The sequence below is a fragment of the Azolla caroliniana genome, unplaced genomic scaffold (assembly GCF_043228905.1).
Source record: "Azolla caroliniana isolate FFs.n. ecotype wild unplaced genomic scaffold, voAzoCaro1.0.p SCAF_8, whole genome shotgun sequence".
In the NCBI taxonomy this organism is placed as follows: Eukaryota; Viridiplantae; Streptophyta; class Polypodiopsida; order Salviniales; family Salviniaceae; genus Azolla; species Azolla caroliniana.
The window spans coordinates 11499370-11520298 of NW_028230443.1; the positions used below are offsets into that span (position 1 = coordinate 11499370).

A 20929-nucleotide genomic window follows, 5' to 3' on the forward strand; every position below is an offset into this window, starting at 1 on the left:
AAGATGAACAGCACAAAGAAAGCAACGCACAGGAAAAACTCACACAATATTTTTGGCTGGCACTCAAAACCCTTCATAGATATTAAATTATATACCTAGTGATAAATAATGAGAATTTCCTTTCTGGCTTTTCTCACTATGTATCATACGTTAGGTTCTCCAAAGACGTTAGTGCATTCTTTCTCTTCTTCTTCTTCATCATCTCTCTCAAAGAAGGATAATGTGTTGGTCACATCATCCACATTTCCATTCTTTTTAACATATTTATTCTTCTTCTCATTATGATAAGACAAATACTTGGACCTTAAATCTAACAACTTGCAACACTTTACAAAAAACCAATGAGATTGGATGAATGACTTTTTGTTCTCCATCAAACTTTTTCTTAAGATTTAAGCTATAACCGACTACCTTCCAACATGGCAGTGCAAAAGAAGACCCTCTCTTTCTCACCATGTCAACTCATACATATGAAATTTGCATCATGGTGACATTAGTCATACTGCACGCGCCATTACTTATTACTGGTAGCATATTTCAACATTAATGTGAAGAGTACTCTCTCTCTCTCTCTCTCTCTCTCTCTCTCTCTCTCTCTCTCTCCATTTGGATTAAAGTACGCTTTTCCACAACGTAGATCATACATTTAGCATTTAGTAGGAGATAAAAGCACTTTCATGAGATGGGAAGGAGATATAAGAGATGGATTTCAAAGTAGGACCGTAGGTCGATAATGTGATGAGAGCTCATAGCAATTTGCAAGTATTGGTTAAGGCATGAAGAATGGGTAGAAATTTTAGTTCGATACTGAGTTTGATCTAAAGGTTTGTACGTTGCATTCTAAACCTAATTCCCCTTTTGCTCCTAATCATGAAGTACTCGTGAGTATGGGAGGGCAACATCCCCTCCCTGCCCATGAAAATACGAGCTTCATATTTTATATTAGCCTTCTCAACCATTCGCGCATACACATAGATGTTGGCATGGTATTCTGGCGGAGGATAACGAGAGAGCGTATGATATGGTCCAGGCTTAGGTCATGACTCATAACATGAAGAGGGAAACTGTTAAAAAAGCGTCGTACTATGATATGGTTGCGTTATTTCCTAAACGTTGTGATTTTGTTTTGTTGGAGTAAGAAGTAAATATTAATATTAACTTTTAAGAGAAGCAAGTACAAAATTGAGAAGCTGCATGCACATCCACCCATATGTTGATAGGTGGGGTCCGGGGACATTCATTCATTTAGCATAATGACCAGACCTCTTTCCCAATATTATCTTAAGATTAATTTTCAATGAGTTGATACACACACAAGCGGGCGCGCACTCACAGTCCAATACAGACCTCCATAACAACAAATTTGGCAGCAACCTCTGATGACCAATTGTTCCTTCAATCATGATGATGAGTAGCATCTTCCGATGCGAGCGCTAGGCTATGGTGAAATGCGAGGAAATGATTTGTCTCGGGAGTTCATTAGATAATGCATACATATCCACCCAGTTCGAAAAGCCATCATGAAAACCGTGTTTCATTCTCGGGAGAAGGAAGAGTTTGTATTAGTTATATTGTATGCCAACTTGGCAAGGTCCCTTTGTTTAATCTAAAATGCCCTTCCTAGGGTGTATACAAAGAATATATATATATATTGTATATATATATGTATAGCCTTTGCTTGGAAACTGACCGAACTCCTTTTTTCTCTTTTAACAAAACAACTTAGTGAGTGATGGATAGATACAAAGATAGCTTTATTGGTACGTGAAGCAATCAATTAATACATACATAGAAACCCTAGCACTCCTAAATGCTTGAGCAACTTACATCTGTGGGTCCTTATTTGGGTTGAGCCTGATGAGTAGGAAGAAAACTATAGGATAATTAGGGTGCTCTTTTTTTTGAGATTGGGAATGAGATTTTGAGAAAGAGAGAGAGAGAGAGAGAGAGAGGTTGCAATACTAAAGCAGCAGCTTGTTGTGTGGAAAATTTAAAAAGGGCCAAAAGAGTTGAAGGAAGAGGAGGATACATTTTAATTATAAAAATATATAATATGTGTATGTATGTAGATCTTATAATCTTGGGCAAGAATGAAGGAAGATAATTCAATGAATATATACCATGATATAATAATTAATTTGTTCAGTTTATGAGATTATTTTTTGATTGTTGCTGGGGCGGGGGGGGGGGGGGGGGGGGGGGCTAGGAGAGGGTGGGAAAACGCATTTGGACAATGCTCTGGAGCTCATCCATTACTTCCCATGAATTACTCCCCCTTCTCCTCCTACTACTACTTGTACTGATTCTATGACTACTACCACCAGTTGCTTCATCATGATCATTACCATCATCGACATCATTGTCATCATGTGAACCTCTGTCTGCTGCTACTACCACCGCCACCGATGATATTGTGGCTGTAGCTGGAATATTGTCGGTAGTAGCTGCAGTGTTTGGAGGAGGATGTGCTGCTGCTTCAACTACATGATGTTGTTGTTGCTGCTGCATACCACAAAAATGTTTCAATTACAAGAAGCAATATAGATATATGCAAATCGATTTTACTCAAAGGCGAGACCCTACTATGTCTAGATACCACTTTTTAAGTACTATTCGTGTCCTTCACATTTCTCAACACCTAATAATGTAGGGGAAAGAAGGAAAGTTATCACTATCAGCATATATATAATATATGTATATGTATGTATTAGAGAAGGGAATCCTGCCTCCCAGATACTCAAAACTAGATGCAATATCAGCTAGTAGTTCAATAAAAATTGAAGTAATGATAATACTTCACCCACCTGGCGAAACGCATCTAATTGTTGTTGCTGCAATATGTGGGTATGGTGACGGAGCTGCTGATGACTGCTAGTACTAGAGTTTAATTTACTAGGATGATCATTTACTTGATGACTAACATCATGATGAGGAGTGCCCTGATTTTGATCTAAATGCAGGCTCATGTTACTACTATAAAGCTGAGGAGTATGGTGCGCATTGTGATTATTAGTAGTTACATTACTACTAGGAGAGCTAGCATTATTAGTAGAATGTAAGAGTGTTGCCTGCATATTGTTTGGCAACATTGGCAATGGATTTTGGCTTTGTATGTTGTTGTTATTGCTATTGTTATTACTATTATTACTCCTGTTCATTAGATTCAGGGTGCCATTGAAGGACGCCACGGCATCCAGATTAATGCTTGTGGGGCTCGAAACTGTTGAGAGCTTCATCGACAAGAACTGGGTCATCATCGTCATGTCATGATGTCATCGTAGTTGTCATCCATCCACAGAATCATATAATAATTATTAAACGTAAGCCATGCTTATTTGATGTCTTATAATATTAAATAGATTGGACTCTGGAGAAATTATTCATACGAAGCACTCAAATGCAGCATAATGCTGAACATAGAAAGTACAATACATACATACATACATACATACATACATACATACATACGTTATAAAAGAAAGAAAAGGAAGGTTGCATCGATCCCAGCACCTCACACAAAAGGAAAGTAATCCAGCAATTTTGTTGATGGATCATGGATGTAATGTAAGTTTATATACAGTAGAGTAGTTAATGGGCAACAAAAGAAGATGGTGGCATCTGGAGATGTAGACTACTAAAAGAAATCAATCTTGTGAGGTGGTAGTAGTAGTAGTACATATGTACATAGTTGCTCTGTAACTATTACAAAATCTCGCTCACTAGTGGTAAGTTAGTAACTACTAAAAGAAAGAAGTCACTAGTAGTAAGTTAGTAACTACTAAAAGAAAGAAGAGAGAGGAGGTTACAAAAGCCTTCCCTCTCTGTCATGTCATGTACATAATGTCATATCATGGATGGATGGATCAAGAGCGTATATTTTCTATAACCTTAAAAAAGAAAACTTGGAGGTAAATGCCAATTAAAGCGTGCCCAACTCTCCTAGTTTTTACATTATTAGAATAATAATGCATCAACTGCAGACAGACAGACAGACAGACAGACAGACAGAGACATCAGTATAGTCGGTGACCCAAATCATTAAACTTCTGGATTTTAGACTCAGCAAAGCTGATTAATGACTTAATGATGAAAGCCAGAGCTGCAGCTTTCTTGCAATCTTAAAAGAACTCTAAACAATAATAATACCTCGACTTGTCTTTGTAAGGATTGCACATAGTTGATGATCTCATCCAGCATCACGGCTTTTCCTGTTACCTGCATCGTCATGGTTATACCAAATTTAGTTAGACCCAACAACCTGAGGGCTCGGCTCGTTCAATCCTCAGAATGGGGATCCATGGGGCAGGCAGTGTTCATAAAATCACCTTGTTGCATCCGGGGACTAGATCTTGTAGGAACTTCATTCGTTCACTGATCTTCTCTCGACGGACCTGCCGTAAGAGTTATTGTAAGACATGATTTGTTTTAAAACTCAGCCTCCTCCACCGAATGAATTATTACTATTACTATTTCAGTATTATTTGGGTTCTAATTATCCTGCTGGAAAGATAATTCCGAATTAGATCGAATTAGATCATGTAGAGACTGGTTAAACGTTATAATTAAGGAATACTAGATCTGTTTAATAGCTTCAGCTGAGCCTACCTACTAAGTAGAAAATGTTAGCGTCAAGAAACCAGAAATGCAAATGCCCTTCATATGGATTCAAAATTGATTCCACCAAAGCCACGTCTATCGGATATGCATATATATATATATATATATGCTAAGCTCAACACTATATGTACATATATATATTATAGACTCTCTCTCTCTCTCTCTCTCTCTTTCACTGTGTGTTGATGTCTTTATAAAAACGTCGTACGTACCCTTTCAGCAAGGCTATGGCTATCTGTTGCTTGGCCGCGTCGTGCTCGAACATGTATGTATTCTTGTTTGGGAGGGGGATCAGACAAGTGACTGGCTGGCTTGGGCTTCGGGTGCGGATCAGGGTCACCGCTGGCTACCAGCACCACCACGCTGCTGCCTTGATTTAATTCGGGTGCTTCCTCGGGATGGCTACTTATTTTCACCTCGGAATTTGGCGCTGTACCAGAAGCAGAGTTAGCCGCTGTGCTATTTGTGGCGTAAGACCCTTCGCATTGATCCTCCTCTACCTCTAGTCCAATACCAGCTACTAATCTTTCTTCCGCAGCTTCATCATCTTTTAATGAACGCTGGCATACTTTCTCTTCAATTAATGATATCTTCTCTGGAGGCATAATTAGAGCAGACGATCCATGAAGGCCCCTAGTATCCCCAGGACGTGGGCGTGGACTAGAACCGGTTAATTGCAGATCGTCAATGTTCATATCAGTTGCACAAGATTTAGAGGGTTTACTAATAATGTTATTATGGCTCATCAACTGTTTACTCAGTACTGGAACACCTGGTGATCCACTGGCGGAACTGTTAGATTTCCTCTTCTTGCAGGTAGAATTGAGTGTTAATGGAGGACCTGCACTAATGGATGATCTACCAGAGTTTGTTATGAATGTCGCCTCATGATTAGGATTCTCGTTAAAGATGGTATGATCCAAATTGGAATGAGCATTCGCTGTATCGGGGGTAGGAGCAGTGCCTTGAGTATTTCGTTTACTGTCACAATTGAGAGGATTAAGAAGCATCGCACTGAGTAGATCCGACTGATGAGAAATAGCAAGCTTGCCAGTGTTAGCCAAGAGAGGATTAAGAAGCTCGTTGTAATTAAGGCCACTATTTAATCCAAAAGCTATTTGTCCTCGGCGAGCATTACTGTTAAATGTGGGAGAGCTAGGGACTGATCTAGAGAGATATAAACGATGAGGGAAATTAGGGTTGGGGCTAAGGCTAGGGCTCGGGTTAGGGTTAGGGGTAGGGGTAGAGCTAGGATTAAACATAGGACTAGGACTAGGGGCTGGGCTAAGGTTAGGGCTAGTGTTAAAATTAGGGAAACCTAATCCACCATGGCCAAAGCTCGAGAATCGTGCTGCTCGGTCAGCGAAGCCGGGATCCGAAGGAAAAGTCACATTATGAAACAGAGTTGGAGCAGAGTTCACACTCAAGCTTCCATTAAAGCTGCCCAGGTTGTCTATATTGTTGTTACTCACGTGGATTAAAGGCTGATTATATTTTCTGAGATCATGAGGAGAAGAGCAAGCTGAAGAGGAGGCGGAGTTAGTGTTATTATGACTATTATTAATGATGTGGAAATGGAAAGCTTCTTCTTCCCAATCTGTGGGAGCTGCTGCAGCCGTAGTAGGAATAATAGTCCCATCCATGAGTGTGTTGATATGAGAGCCACGGGGTTACAGACTGACTACTCTCTGAGAGAGAGAGAGAGAGAGAGAGAGGGAGAGAGAGGGAGGGAGTTGGAGGGGGCTGAGGGGAAGGTGAAGGGGAAGACTCAAGAGGAAGAAGAAACAATCAGATCAGGGGTTCAACCCTAAAGTTAGCAAGCAAGCGACTACATACATTACATACCATACATACATACTATGTATACATACCATACATACATACTCTGACAGAACAAAAGGAACCTCTCTCTCTCTAAAAGAAAGGCATAATATTTTTTATTTGGTTGTCTATCGAAACTTGGAAGGCAGCAGGAACACCCGGTTCGGTTCGAGAGTGTCAAAACTGAACCGTTTAAAAGTTTGAAACTTCAACCGAATTGAATTGAATCGAACCTAACCAAACCATGAAATTGTTAAACTGAACTGTTTATATTTTCAAACCGTTAAACTATTAAACCATTAAATTCGTGATTTCGTGGTTCAGTTTCGGTCAAATTCAAATTTTAAAGATTTTCTTAAGATGCAAGAATAAGGCTTGAAAATGAAAATATTATTTTAAAAATAATTTTTTAAATTTTTTTTTAATTTTTAAAATAAAATTAAAAAAAACCGTTTAAACTACGGTTTCTAAATGTTGAAACCGAACCAAACCATTTTTTTAAACCTAAACTTGAATCAAACCGTTTAAACCATTAAGCCGCGGTTTTGCGGTTTGGTTGGGTTCAAACTGAACCATTGCCAACTATTAGCAACACCCACGCACTTATACATACATATGTATGTATGTATATATGTATGTACATGCATGCATTTCATTAACTCGTTGGTTTAACCAAGAAGGAGGAGGAAAGAGATGGATGCTTTGCCATTCTCTTTCCTTCTTTTTGCTACTTCTGGGGCAATCCATATCTTGATTTCCAAGCCCTCCTATACATATTATATATACTCTCTATGTCTCCGTCTACTTTTGGTTAGAGTCCCACCTAAATCTTTGACCCTCCACCTTGAGCCCTTGGCCTACCAATGTTCCCACTCTTGACAATACAAGAGGTTGTGGCACATGAAGCAAGATTTCACCATAGGACAACTCTATGGCTCTCTCATCTACACAAATAAATCGGTGGGTGCCTCATAAGTGACACTTGGTCGACCACTTTGAGGTAATGGACAACAAGAAGAATTGGCTTTAAGCACGACTAGTCTTGACATGGTTAGCATAAACTGCAACTTTATGCCATTTCAATGGCCCTCTCTTGTCCGCATGGAAACATTTTGTTCCCCTTCAGTTTGCCCTTGGATACTGCCCTCCATTCACTCAATCCAGCCAAGCCTTCCTTAATCCATCCTTTGTGAACCTAGAGAAAATTACGATTAATTGATATATACTACTAACATTCCCAGTCAAACCTAAGTTTTAGAGCCATACATTCCACATGGACCACTAATGTGCTTCGAAGGACCAAATCCTACCCTGATGTTGCTCATCCCTCAGTGTACTAGTTTTTGCTCTCCTGATATTAAATATTGTTTGCCTACTATAGGGGGGTTTATCCCCACATTGCAAACCCTTCAATATATTGAACTCCAACAATCCTTACATTGCCAAGATATTACTTCTTACATTGTCTTGCTATACATACTTCCTTTGAAAATGAGCTCCATTCATGTTTCCTTCTGGAGCATGCAAAGATTGTTGAAAATTCCATGAAATGCTAAGTTCAAAATGTTCTTTTGCTTGCCTAAGTTGGTCATACATAAGTATGAGCTGGTTATTAATTTTATGTCAACGGATTCTTAAATGTTATTACTTTCCGCTACATTACAATTTTGCAATTTAGTTACTAGAATAGGTGCTTTATTTGTTTGTAATGTCATTTTCCCTAACCCTCACATTTGATGATAATACCTTTTTAGACATTTTGGTTTTCTTATTGATTGTTATCGCTGCCCCATTTGTAGTACACATGAATATGTTATGGACTTGGTTTAATTGAAGATAATTCGTCCTTAAATTGACCTTACATATGAATAATATCTATGCATAAATCGATCAAACTAAAGGTGTGTGCAAACTCTACGCTTCTCAATCACACTATAATAACATCAATATGATTATGTGATCACATGCATCAATCAAATCGAAGGTGTATGCAAGCTCTAGGCTTCTCAATCACGTTATAATAATATCAACATGCTAATGTGATCAAGAGTGGGTATTGGGAAAAAAAGATGTGATCAAGAATAGAAATATAGCTTATTCAAACCATTCAATCACTATCAACCACATGTATTCATGTCATCACAAAATATGCCATCAAGAAGCTTGAAAAAGTTTAGTTATATCATTCCATGCGTAATACATATCATGTTGAATCTGGACATAATTTTTTATTCGACTACACATCAATAGCTTTTATGTCATATTGAATTGTTATTTATAAAAAAATGTAGACATGCGTAAACTTTTCTCACACCTACTCTCTTGTTGAAACAAACAAAGGGCACGTGGCCTTTTATGTGTATATTCAAACATCAAGTACAAGAGGAACTAAACATCCTCATAAATCATGACTCCAATATTTCTCCATTAGTTACCCTTGGGCATGATGTTAAGACCCTAAATATAACTACAATAGTATACATCCCATCTAAAGAACTTTCCAAAATGATTTGGAGGGAGTTTTGTAAAACTTAACATTTCAAAAATATGTGTCCCACTTACACCTCTAAACTCATAAGGATTTTTCTAAAACAGAAAGGATCCTTAAAGTAGGTTTCCTTAAACATCTATAAGAGGTGGTAGTGTGCCTTATCTACATAGAGCAAACTCTTTAAGTTCACGACCACTACATAAGGTATATTTAATTTTTATCTAAATTTTTCACGAAATTTCTCCTATAGTACATTTTCAAGGTCATATTTTGCTTGGAAGGTTTGGATTTAGAATAAGACCTTGTAAGATGCTTTTCCATTGAAGGTAGCATTCAAGTAGATTTTATCAAAACCTTCCTATATGACATGTTCAAAAGATCTTAATTAGTTGATTGAACAACATAGAGGGATTGTTTGATTTAATGTAGAGTTAGCCATTTGAGAGTATTCTAATTTCATAAAAGGCCCAATATTGAGTCCAAATTGTGCCAATTGAAGATTTTGTAATTCCAATAATAAGGTAGATTTCGTAACCAACAATTTAAAGGACAGAGAATTTTAAGCAAGGTGGAATAGCCTCATAATGGTAGGTATCAACACAAATTTGCAGTGATTATACAATATTTACCCTCGAAATGATATAGACTATCTGTATGGGGCTATATGAGGCTTACATAAAAGCTAAAAACCATAGCGTTTGAATGCACAATTCACCTTCAGTTCTAAACGCCTTATTAAAGAGTTTTAGTTACAAGGTAATGTATTGTGATGATTTTGTCTCTATTGAAAAGAAATCTTTGGGTTTGTTCGCATCTAAATCGCCTCTATCTACTATTATCTTCCCAACACACCCATATCTACATATGACATCTTCGAGAAGGAATCAACATACTGCCAACATCATTTTATTTCTCAGTGCTCGACCCTCTACTTGGTTTGTGAGATCCTCTCTTGCTAGCATAAGATACCTCATTTGCCATAGTCCTAATGGCATCACTACAATGTCTACCATCCATTTGTAGTGTATCGGTAACGGATAGGTGGGGTGAAGCTCATCCCTGTGGCGAATATTTGAGTAAATATGTCATTCTTTGCATGTCTCAACATAATTTGTCACATCCTTGTAGAACCCTAGCCACCAATATCTTTCTTTTAACTTTGCAGAAGTCTCCGATTTTCCTTGATGCCTTGCCCAAGCACTATTGTGAAACTTAACTATAAGTGTGTGTTGCTCTTCTTTCTTGCATACAACACGCAATGGAGCTCCTTTCCGTTTCTTTGGATGCTTCCAAAGATATCCATCTTTAAGGAAGTATTTATATGCTTTCTTCTGGGTTTGACGGAAATCCTCACCCATCCGCGATTCATCCTTCTTTAGGGAACTTAGGTATTTGCCGATTTCTATGAACTCCCTTTTATAATCTCCCTCTTTGAAAATTGTCAACATTTGAGCACAAGAAAATGTGAAGAAGTCTAAGACAATATTTTCTTCATTAGATCTGGAGTCTTCCACATTGTTGTATCTTGCTCGTGACAACATATTTGCCACCACATTATGCTTTCCTACTACATGCCATGTTTCTAGATTAAGTGACTTGATATGTGCAATCCATCGCAACATAGCAATGTCAGGAGTGGCGCAACTAGAAATCATCGCAACATAGCAATGTCAGGAGTGGCACAACTAGAAATCATACCAAGTATGGTAGGCAATTTGCGTTGATTATGACCTCCGTTCCAATAAGATAATCATGGTCAGCTTTCGCAATAGATATGATCCCCCATAGCTCCCTCTTTACTTTAGTGTACTTCCTTTGTTTGTCACTCAACACATTCACACCGAATCAAATCGCATATCAATTCTTTTCTTTGTCTTCTTGATTGATAACTCATCTGATCCCAGTTAGGCTCATATCCATAGTCACATATATCAGCTTACCTTCGACATAATCAACCTTTCGTAGTGCCGAAACTTCAAGTAGTAGTTTCTTCAATCTTCGTATCGCATTTGTGTGCTCCTTTTGCCCTTCGAAGAATCTTCCTTTTCTTTAGTAATCCATATAATGGATCTCTGACATGAGCGCCGTGGGGAATCCCTACATGATAAAAGGCAATTCTCCCAAGAATCTTCGCACCTCTGTCTGGGACATATATTCTTCCTTCATCTCTTGGATAACATCCACTTTGGTTGGAGACGATTTTTGGCCATATGCTCCACACAAGTGTCCTACTACCAATACTTTTGGTTGCCTGAATGCAGACTTCTCTCCCAAATTTGTGAGGTTCGCGTCTTCTAGTTTCTGCAATACCTTCTCACAATCTTTAATGTGGTTGTTAAGAATAGCGTGCGAAAGCTTGTAGACAAACCGGCTCAGCCGGATTACAACAATAAAACAGAGAATGAAGGTTTAATGGAAGCTTAAGAACACGGGAGAGATAGAGAGAGCAGAAAGCATCAATTACATTCAAAATAATAACACTCTGTATTTACAAATGTCCTACAGAACACTTTTTATACAAGTCCTTAAAAGGACTGACAGGAGTACTTAAATGCTCATATGAGCGATTAACACTAACCCCCAAAAAATAAGCTTACGTACTAGGCTAGATTCGTAGGCCTTTAACGGCCTACCGGTTACAATCCGATCTGGCTCTTGGTTCCGGATACTGATCCAGACACTCATCCAGTTCTTCCTTCTGGACACCGATCCAGCTCTAGCTTATTTAGCCGATTCAGATCCAGTTGAGCTTGTCTGCGCAACACTCCCCCTCAAGCTCAACTTGAGGTCGGATCATAGTGTCTGTGTCTGTGGTAGCCGGTCCTCTCCCTCGGCTCTCCCTAGCGTCCTCCCGCCTGGCTCGCGCTCTCCATCCGGTCCGGTTCCTCTTCCCGCGACGCGTCCGGTTCCGCGCATCTTGACCTTGTCGATCGGCTTGTCTACTCAAAAGGCCCATCTCAGCTCCTTTGCTGGTATGACTCTGACGCGTCTCAACCCGTCGGTTCCTCTGTGTCGGTGTCGACTTCCGGTGCCTCCTTGTCCGTTTGGCCTTCAATTGATCCGGCTCCTCCGAATCAAGCCCCGATTCTGAATCAGGTGCCTCCGATTCATTCCAGCTCTTGTCCGAATTGGCTGTCTCCAATTCTTCCTCAATCTTCACACCCTTTACCACATCGAACCACATTCGGGTCTTGGCCGCTTCCTTTTTCTTATTCTTGTCTCCCCCCATCTCTCCGACTCTTTGTCTAGTACCATCACCTGTTTTCTCAATTTTTGTTCCGGTTCTCCCCATATCAATCTTGGTTCTCCCCCTCAAGTGCAGCATGTTGAGATGTTGAAGACCAAGCATCTCTGAAAAATGTTGCAACTTGTCTAGGTCGAGAGGTTTGGTGAAGATGTCGAAAACCTATTGATCCGTCTGGACATACTTGAGTTCTACTTCACCACTGAGGACCCGCTCACGCACAAAGTGATAATGCACTTCTATGTACTATTTCGTTTGACCATGGAACACATGGTTCTTGGCTACCTGCATGCTACTCATGTTGTCGTAGTAGATCGGGACAAGAGTCGGTACTTCCATCCAGAGTTCTTGCAGTAGCTACCGAAGCCTAAGGGCTTCACAGGTGGCAATGGTAGTGTCCCGATACTCAGCCTCAATGCGCGAAAGAGCCACTGTTGGCTGCTTCTTGCTACTCCACGCAACAGTCATGCTACCTAGGGAGAACATGTAACCGGAAGTGGACTGACGATCTGATGCATCATCGGCCCAATCGGCATCCGTATATTTGACTAGCTTCTCGGTTAGACCGTGTTGGTATAATAGTCCATGATTCTTAGTGCCGGTAACATATCTCAGTATCCGGTGCACGCATTGTAGGTACTCCATGGTTGGCTTCTGCATGAATTGACTGGTCGCTCCGACCGGATAGCTAATGTTGGGTCGAGTGATCGTTGAATAAATAAGTCTTCTGACAATATGTCGAAACAATTTCTCATCGCAGGCCGTTTCGGAGTCGGGACGAAGCTTTAGGTTCCGGTCCAGGGGAGTGCAGACTAGTCAACAATCTATCATGCCGAACTTGTATAGCATATTCAGCACATAATGTCGCTGAGATAACAATATGACATCGGGGGTATGGATCACTTTGATCCGAGGAAGTAATGAAGGTCCCCCAGGTCCATTTCAAATGCATCCGATAGTTGGGACTTCACTCGGCCGATTTCAGTGAGGCTGGGTCCGGTGATGACTAGATCATCCACGTAGAACAAGATACATACCAGACCTTCTGGACCTTTCCGGATGAACAATGAAGAGTCCAACTTCGAGGTAGCAAACCCCATCTTACGCAACTGATGAGTGATCTTCGAATTCCAAGCTCGAAGGGCTTGCTTCAAGCCGTAAAGCGACTTCTTGAGTCAGCAAACTGCCGACTTGTTCATCTTTGACTGAAAAGGGGGGGATTGGATCATGTAGAGCTATTCTTCAAGATCACCTTGAAGAAATGCATTCTTTACATCCATTTGGTGAAGATGCCACCCTCTTGCGGCAACAACCGCTAGCACCACACAAACCGTCGTCATCTTTGCTACCGGAACGAAGGTCTCGTCATAGTCAATTCTGTGGGTCTGCGCGTATCCTTTGGCCACTAACCGGGCCTTGCACCAGTTGACTGAACTGTCAACATTATACTATACCTTGTACACCCACTTGCAACCAATCGGTTTGCAATGTCGGGGAGGGTCAACTAGGTCCCATGTGTCCTTGGCATCAAGTGCTCGCATCTCTTCCTCCATTGTGGCATGCCAATGCGCGTCGTTTGCCATTGGCGTAGGTCTACGGCTCACGCACCTCCGTGATTTCGTCATGTATGCATAGTGATGCACCATGTACTCATTATATCCATACCTCTTTATAGGGTTCTTCTGGCGGGTGGATCAACGTAACTTCTCGTTAGTCCATTTCAAGGCCCTCGTGGCCGGCTCAAATTTCATTCCTGAAGGTCCAGTCCGTCTTCGTTCTTTCCGAAGTCAGATTCACTTCGATGCGACTCGTCTGTGTCGGTGTTGTATTCCAACATCTTCTTCTTCGCTTTTTCTTTGCACGTGAACCATCTCCTCGGTTCCTTACGCGGGGAAAGCATAACCGAGTCTCTACTACTCGCCGGCTCTTCATCTGACTGGTCATGCCTGAAGTTTAAAATCATTGCCGGCCACAACCGGTTGTACGTGTGCAGAATAATAGTCAATCTAATGGAAAGGAAAAACAGAATACAGAAACTGAGAATGACACAGATTTTAACGTGGAAACCCGAACTGGGGAAAAACCACGTGGAGTCCACAAACTCCGAAACAGAACACTATGAGAGAAAGGAATACAATCAGAGATCTCAGAGGCAATGACCTCGAAATCCTGCTTCGCCAACAAGCGGCTATGGAGCTCACACTCTTCCACTCACACTCGTTCACACTCACAGTTACAATGGCAACAACCTCTTCAATAGTAACTTTTCGATACAACACTTATCTAACATGATTGCCCTAAGTACTTGTAACCTTTCGACTATTTACAAGTTTAGCCTTCTGGTTTCAGCCTCGGCCGAGTTGCTCATCAACGCGGTTCTTCTAAATTCCCATCCGAAGGGATCTGTTTCCTAACAATGCCGACTCAGTCGCTCATTCGACCCATTTAGCTGAAATGAGATCGAACTCTCATCAAGAGTACCGAGTTCTTCTTCATCTTCTACCTGGATCGTTTCGGCCTCACTGGCCTCATCCACAGGAATCGGGTCATGTGCTGACTGGCCTCATTGCAATGCTACTAAATATCTTAAGGTGCCTTAAATTCGTCTTCCGCCCGAAATATAGCTCATGTGCTGACACCTTATCTCCGATCCGGTTTTGGATGTAGACATCTGTCCGAACCTCTTTGGCCTAGTAGAACCTAGGCATGCTCTTCTCTTCTAGCATTACCTGTGCTACCTCCACAATTAAGCGGTTCTTCCTTTCGGCCACACTGTTTTGTTCTAATGTGTATCGATAGCTGAATTCCCTCTGGATTCGGTTCTGCTGCAGATAACTGTTGAATTGGCTGGAAAAGTATTCTTTTCCGCCATCCGACCGCAAACACTTGATCTTCCTCTCCGTTTCCCATTCCACAAGACTTTGCAGGTTCCGGAAATAGTCGAAAACTTCGCTTTTCTTTTCAATTAGGTAGATCCATGTGTGCCGACTGTACTCGTCGGTGAAGGAGATGAAATATCGGCTCACGCCAAGACTAATGTTTTGTGCCGGTCCCCATACATCCGAATGTATTAGATCAAGCTTGTTATGGCTCCGGTTTCTTTCAGTGTGGAATGGAAGCTGGTGTTGCTTCTCGAGTTGGCTAGTTTCACAAATTTGGGCCTTCCGGCCACTGAATTTTGGCAATCCAAAAACAACAAGTTTCGATTGTAGGTCTTGAAGCCTCTAATAGTTAACATGGCTGATCTGCTTGTGCCACAGGTCGATATCCGATTCAACTTTCTGTCTTTTTGCGAACATCATGGTGTCGATGTCGTTGGTGTTGAGGATAAATATCCTCCCGTCCTTGCACCCTTGCACAATTATTCGGCCTTCTTCCTCGATGAAGCACCCGAGGTGCGTAAACCGCACGTACCTCCATCCCCTGCTCGACGATCTGCTCGATCGACATCAGGTTCTTTGTGATTGTCGGAACATGTAGTACGTTTATCAGCTTTCCCTTTTGTCCGACATGGCTTAAAGGGACTTCTCCAACATGCACAATCAAGTGAGGAGTGTCATCTCTGATTTCGACAACTCCCGGTTGCTCCGGCTTTTCCAGAAACGAGAACTAGTCTTCGTAGTTCGTCATGTGGTTAGATGCTCCGGAGACAACATACCACACTTCAATCCGAAAGTGGTCTTGTTCATCAAGTTCGCCTTGTGTTTCATCACAAAGGCTGACCCTTTTCTGGTCTTTACGGTTCCAGATCCTTCTCATCCTTCTACGTAGTGCGAGCTCTGCCGGTTCCCTTGTCTGGCCTTACTAGATCCAGATTTATCTGGATCGACGTGCTTCTTCCAACACTCGCTCTCTCGGTGGCCCTTCTTGCCACAATACCAGCATTCTGTGTCGGATTTCGATTTCCGATTCTTGACTCCCCCTGCTTGTGGAGGGTCCGGAACTATTGTTGGACTATCTCCGTGCCTCCAATTCTGCTCTTGCCGGTCACCACTATTGCATGCCGACCCACCTCGTCCTCCACGCCCACGGGGCTGATTGCCTCCATGTATAGCATCTCGTTGTGCGATTGAGTCATCCTTGACCCACTCACATGGTTTTCTTTGACCATGAGCATCCATTGCAAGTCAAAGGACGGTGGCTTCTCTCGGGTGCAAATTGCCGTCCGGATTGGCCTGTACCGGTTTGTTAGACCACTGAGGCAGATCTGGACCATCTCGTCTTCATTCACCATCACGTTGATGGACCTGAGCGCGTCGCAAATCTCCTTGATCTTGGTGGTGTAGTCGGTGACCGACATGTCCCGTTGTCGGATACTATTGAGCTCTTCCCGGAGCTGCAACTTCCTAGCCGTGGTACTTGTGGCGAAAATCTTCCGGACATTTTCCTAGGCCTGTTTTGGCGTTTTTGCATCCATGATGTAGTCGAGCATCTGGATGTGCACATAGGAGGCGAGACAGTACAATACTCAGCTCGCTCCTTGTTCCCATACCGGGAAGTTCTTGTGTGCCAAATCTGGCGTTGCTACATTTCCTCCTTCCACGTGGCTCCAATATCCATGCCCCAACAGATACTGGTGCATTTTATACGACCAAGATGCATTATTGCTCTGGTTGAGCTTTTCTGTTGGAAGCGAGCTTGCCATACTTTTGTCCATATCTTATTTCTTTTCGGTCTGTGCTTTTCTAGAAGTTAGGGTTTGCCTTTGGAAATCGCTTGTCGGCGGCAGAGGTTTTCAACCCTCTCACTCTGATACCATGTTAAGAATAACATGCGGAAGCTTGTAGACAAACCGGCTTAGCCGGATTACAACAATAAAATAGAGAATGAAGGTTTAATAGTAGCTTAAGAACACATGAGAGACGGAGAGAGCAAAAAGCATCAACTACATTCAAAATAATAATACTCTATATTTACAAATGTCCTACATAACACTTTTAATACAAGTCCTTAAAAGGACTGACAAAATTACTAACAAGTACTTCAATGCTCATACGAGCAACTGACACCGACTCCCAAATAATACGCCTATGTACTAGGCTAGATTCGTAGGCCTCTAATGGCCTACCGGTTACAATCCGATCCGTCTATCTAATCCGAGTCTTGGTTCCGGATACCGATCTGGACACTGATCCGGTTCTTCGTTCCGGACACCGATCTAGCTCTGGCTTATTCAGCCGATCCAGATCCGTTGAGCTTGTCCACTCACTAGTGGTCTATCACAAATCTTCGACACCAAATCTCATCCTTTGACTCATCTTTTTCTTCTTCTAAAGAACCCTTGATTGGTATGTTATCCAAAAATGGCATGGTTATCTTAGGAATGCAATCTCTTAATACTTTATTCATCGCATTACCAAATTTGTTATAGAGCTGGTTGCACCTTGAGGTAAAGTGCGAATTCCTACCAATCCTATTGGGTTCTCATCGTTATGAGGTCTTTACTATCAATTGCTAGTTAAAACTAATCGTAGACTTAGTAGAGATCACCAATAGAATAAATGGATCTTCTCGTGAATGCTTCTGCGAATTTATCGATATTTGGACCAATTCTAGCATTGCGGATCATCACTTTATTCACCGGTTGAAGGTCTTGTATGAACCTTAAGGTCACATTCTTCTTTGGTACTATGAACCACTTATTTGAGTTTAAAGGAGCCTTCTACGGTTCCAGAATTCCCATCTTGACCTTCTCTTTCAAGAGCTTGATTAATTTTGGAATGTGTGCTCTTGGGACCGGTATCGGCTTTAGGTTCCACGATACATGTGGTATTGTGAATATCACCATCGGTTCTATTATCCTCAAATCAGCGCATCCGATTTCTTTTGGATAGAATGCAAATGCTTTCCCATATCTTTCGAGCATTTCACAAAATGCGATTTCTTCTTCTGAGAAGAGAAATTCATCTTTCCGGACACGAAGCTTCTCTCTTTTCTTTTAAGTGAAGGTATGTCTGATTCCTCTCGTATCCCTTAGGCTTGGATCTCGTGCAACCTCCTTCATTCTTTGCTAGCTATCTTTAGGTAGCGAAATAGCAACATGCTTTATTTTTTTGTCCACCGTTTTGTATTTTGTGTTAACTTCAACCATCTCGGCCATGATACTTCATTTATACTCATCGATGAAAACATACATTTCAATGGAGTTTATTTGAATTATTTGATGATCCATGACATTCCTCCATGACATTCTCCATTTTCGCCAATGGTGTCGTTAAATGAGACTTCCTCCATAACCCATTTGATGCTTTTATCGCCTTCCATTATTTGTTCTTCAGCCAGAATGGCCAACCATTTGATATGCCGACAAATGAGGACTCGGCCGTGCAATTCCCGAGGGTGAAGCCGAAGAGATGGTTTGCCACTAGAGAGAAGGGAAAGAAAAGGATGCCGGAATATGGCACATAAGCAAGAATGTGGGATTGGAGTGAATCCAATGGTGCCATGAACGAACACGAACCTCTAGACTTGAGGTAGGAATTGGCCAAGAGGGCCTTGAAAATGGACAACAAGAGGTTGCACCGGTCAACTCGCCAGAAGAACCCCGTAGTTCGATATGGGTATAATGAGTACATGGTGCATCATTATGCGTACTTGATCAAAGTGGTGGAGATACGTTGTCGTGTGGTTTTTCACACACGATATGAAAAACTATGTAAACAAATAATGAAATAATTATTTTAGATTAGATTAGTAGCTTGTTATAGAAAGATAGATGTACTCAAGAGCTTTAAAACGCATTTCACTACATAGAAAATGGAAGTTATGAGAACATAAAGTTTGAGAAGATAGGGAAAATAGAACTATGATTTATCTCACATAGATAGGAAACATAAGGCCTTGGTTATATAAGCAGGGTTTAGGGTTCTCATTGAGATCCCTCATTTTTCATTTGTGCTAAGATAACAATGCCGTTAAGCAAATCGGAACTAGCTGGTAAGCAAACCAGAACCGGTTGTTAAGCAATCCGGAACTAGTGTCGTGTGAATCTTCACACACTATGTGAAAACTATGTAAAAAAATAATGAAATAATTCTTTAGATTAGATTAGTAGCTTGTTATAGAAAGATGGATGTACTTGACAAAAGCTTTAAAACACATTTCACTACATACAAAATGGAAGTTATGAGAACATGAAGTTTGAGAAGATAAGGAAAATAGAACTATGATTTATCCCACATAGATAGGAAACTTAAGGCCTTGGCTATATAAGCAGGGTTTAGGGTTCACATTGAGATCCCTAATTTTTCATTTGTGCTAAGAGCACTTTGGCCACTTTGTCTAGATGGATAAATGCGGCCAAGTTACCAAAAAACCAAACTTGATGAATGGATGGATGAACTGGCCGGAAAGCAAACCGGAACCAGCCGGAAAGCAATCTAGAACCCACTGGTAAGCAAACCGGAATCAGTCGGAAAGCAAACCGGAATTGGCCGGAAAGCAAACCGAAATCGGCCGGTAATCAAATCGGAACCGGCTAAAGCGGCAATCGGATGGAGTCGAAAACCGGCCAACACTATCAACCGGAAATCGGCGACCGGACGGAATCGGCGATCGGACGAGGCTGGACGCGGATCAGACGGATTGGATGGGCGGCGATTGAGATGGACGGATGATAGGATCATGTGGCAAATTAAAGTAAAGTAAAGGAAACTAAAGTAAAGGCCATGACTAAAAGAAAAAGCCATGCAACTAAAAGTAGAGGCCATGAAACTAAAAGTGGACATGCAAAGTAACATGGAAGGCTATGATCAATGGAGAACTCCATATATATTCCATTTTTTTTCCCTACACTTATCTTCTCTCCATTAATTTTCTTTTCATTCTCAGCTCCCTTATCTTATTAGAGCCATATCCCTCATAAACCCTAATTTCCTTACGGAAGCCATAAACCCTAAATTTCCTTATGGAAGCCATAACCCCTAAATTTCCTTACAGAAGCCATAAACCCTAATTTTCCCTATGAAAGCCATATCTCTCAAAACCCCTAATTTTTCTTTTCTATTAATCTTAGTAAACCTAAACTTCTGAATCCCAATCTTGGGACATTTTGTAATTTCATTTCCTTTGTTAATGGAAATTATTAAATTTCTTATTTCTCTTAATTGTTAAACGTATATAAACACACGAATATGATATCCTCTGGTCGGAGGCCCTGGGGTCCTGCCTCAAGTTCACGTATCCTCGTCGTATTTTTGCGACATCTTTGGTGAACCCGACGTGAAACGAGGCGGCAGGAGGATATGTCATGGAGGCATATACATACAAAGAGTCGAAGAGATGCAAACTATACGAGTTCAACCAATGGGTACCATCATTAAAGACCCACGAAAGTGCCATGCATGCTTTTGTTTAGTTTGAGTGTCGCTTTGCACAACTCTCGGAGCGGGATCAAAGATTGGTGGGGGTGGAAAAAGTCTTAATGTTTGTGAAGTCAATCGATCAGAAGGAAAGGAATGCCATTGGAATACGACTTGAGGATGACGATGGTGGAAATGGCCTCACCAAGGATTGGACGAAAGTGGAAAGAGTATGTCAACTACATGATAAAAGGAAGACAAGATTCTCATCGATAACAACACAACCCATGACGAATGGTGAAAGGAGGACAAGAAGCAACATCAAACTACCACCTAAAGAAGAGAGCTTGAAGAGGGAAGGTTCGATGTTACTGGACATAGAGGCCTTCATAAACGAAGCATATGAAAATTTAAAGGTGCAAGTCGAGGCCAAAGAGAATCTTATAATGGAACCAA

At 41.2% G+C, this 20929-nt stretch overlaps 1 protein-coding gene across 4 annotated transcripts; it reads right to left on the reverse strand.

Annotated features, from left to right (window-relative positions):
• Positions 1-2200: 2200 nt before the first annotated feature.
• On the reverse strand, positions 2201-6338 carry LOC147861010 (uncharacterized). 4 transcript variants are annotated; one of them, XM_087323720.1, is made up of 5 exons: positions 4830-6338; positions 4326-4391; positions 4147-4215; positions 2805-3245; positions 2201-2499 (listed from the first exon to the last, which is right to left on the reverse strand). In XM_087323720.1, exons 1-5 carry the CDS (start codon positions 6258-6260, stop codon positions 2203-2205), a joined length of 2304 nt encoding a protein of 767 aa, XP_087179846.1. In that variant the 5' UTR covers positions 6261-6338; the 3' UTR covers positions 2201-2202. The 4 variants fall into 4 exon arrangements, with proteins under 4 accessions (XP_087179846.1, XP_087179845.1, XP_087179844.1 ...); XM_087323719.1 differs by having other exon boundaries at positions 2201-2502; XM_087323718.1 differs by having other exon boundaries at positions 2796-3245; positions 4830-6337.
• Positions 6339-20929: the final 14591 nt, after the last annotated feature.

Coding starts and splice junctions, on each gene's coding strand:
- LOC147861010 (XM_087323717.1), bottom strand. CDS start 6,260: ATGGATGGGACTATTATTCCTACTACGGCTGCAGCAGCTCCCACAGAT. Junction 4,392..4,829: donor GCCATAGCCTTGCTGAAAGG/GTACGTACGACG, acceptor CTCTTACGGCAG/GTCCGTCGAGAGAAGATCAG. Junction 4,216..4,325: donor TAGTCCCCGGATGCAACAAG/GTGATTTTATGA, acceptor ATGACGATGCAG/GTAACAGGAAAAGCCGTGAT.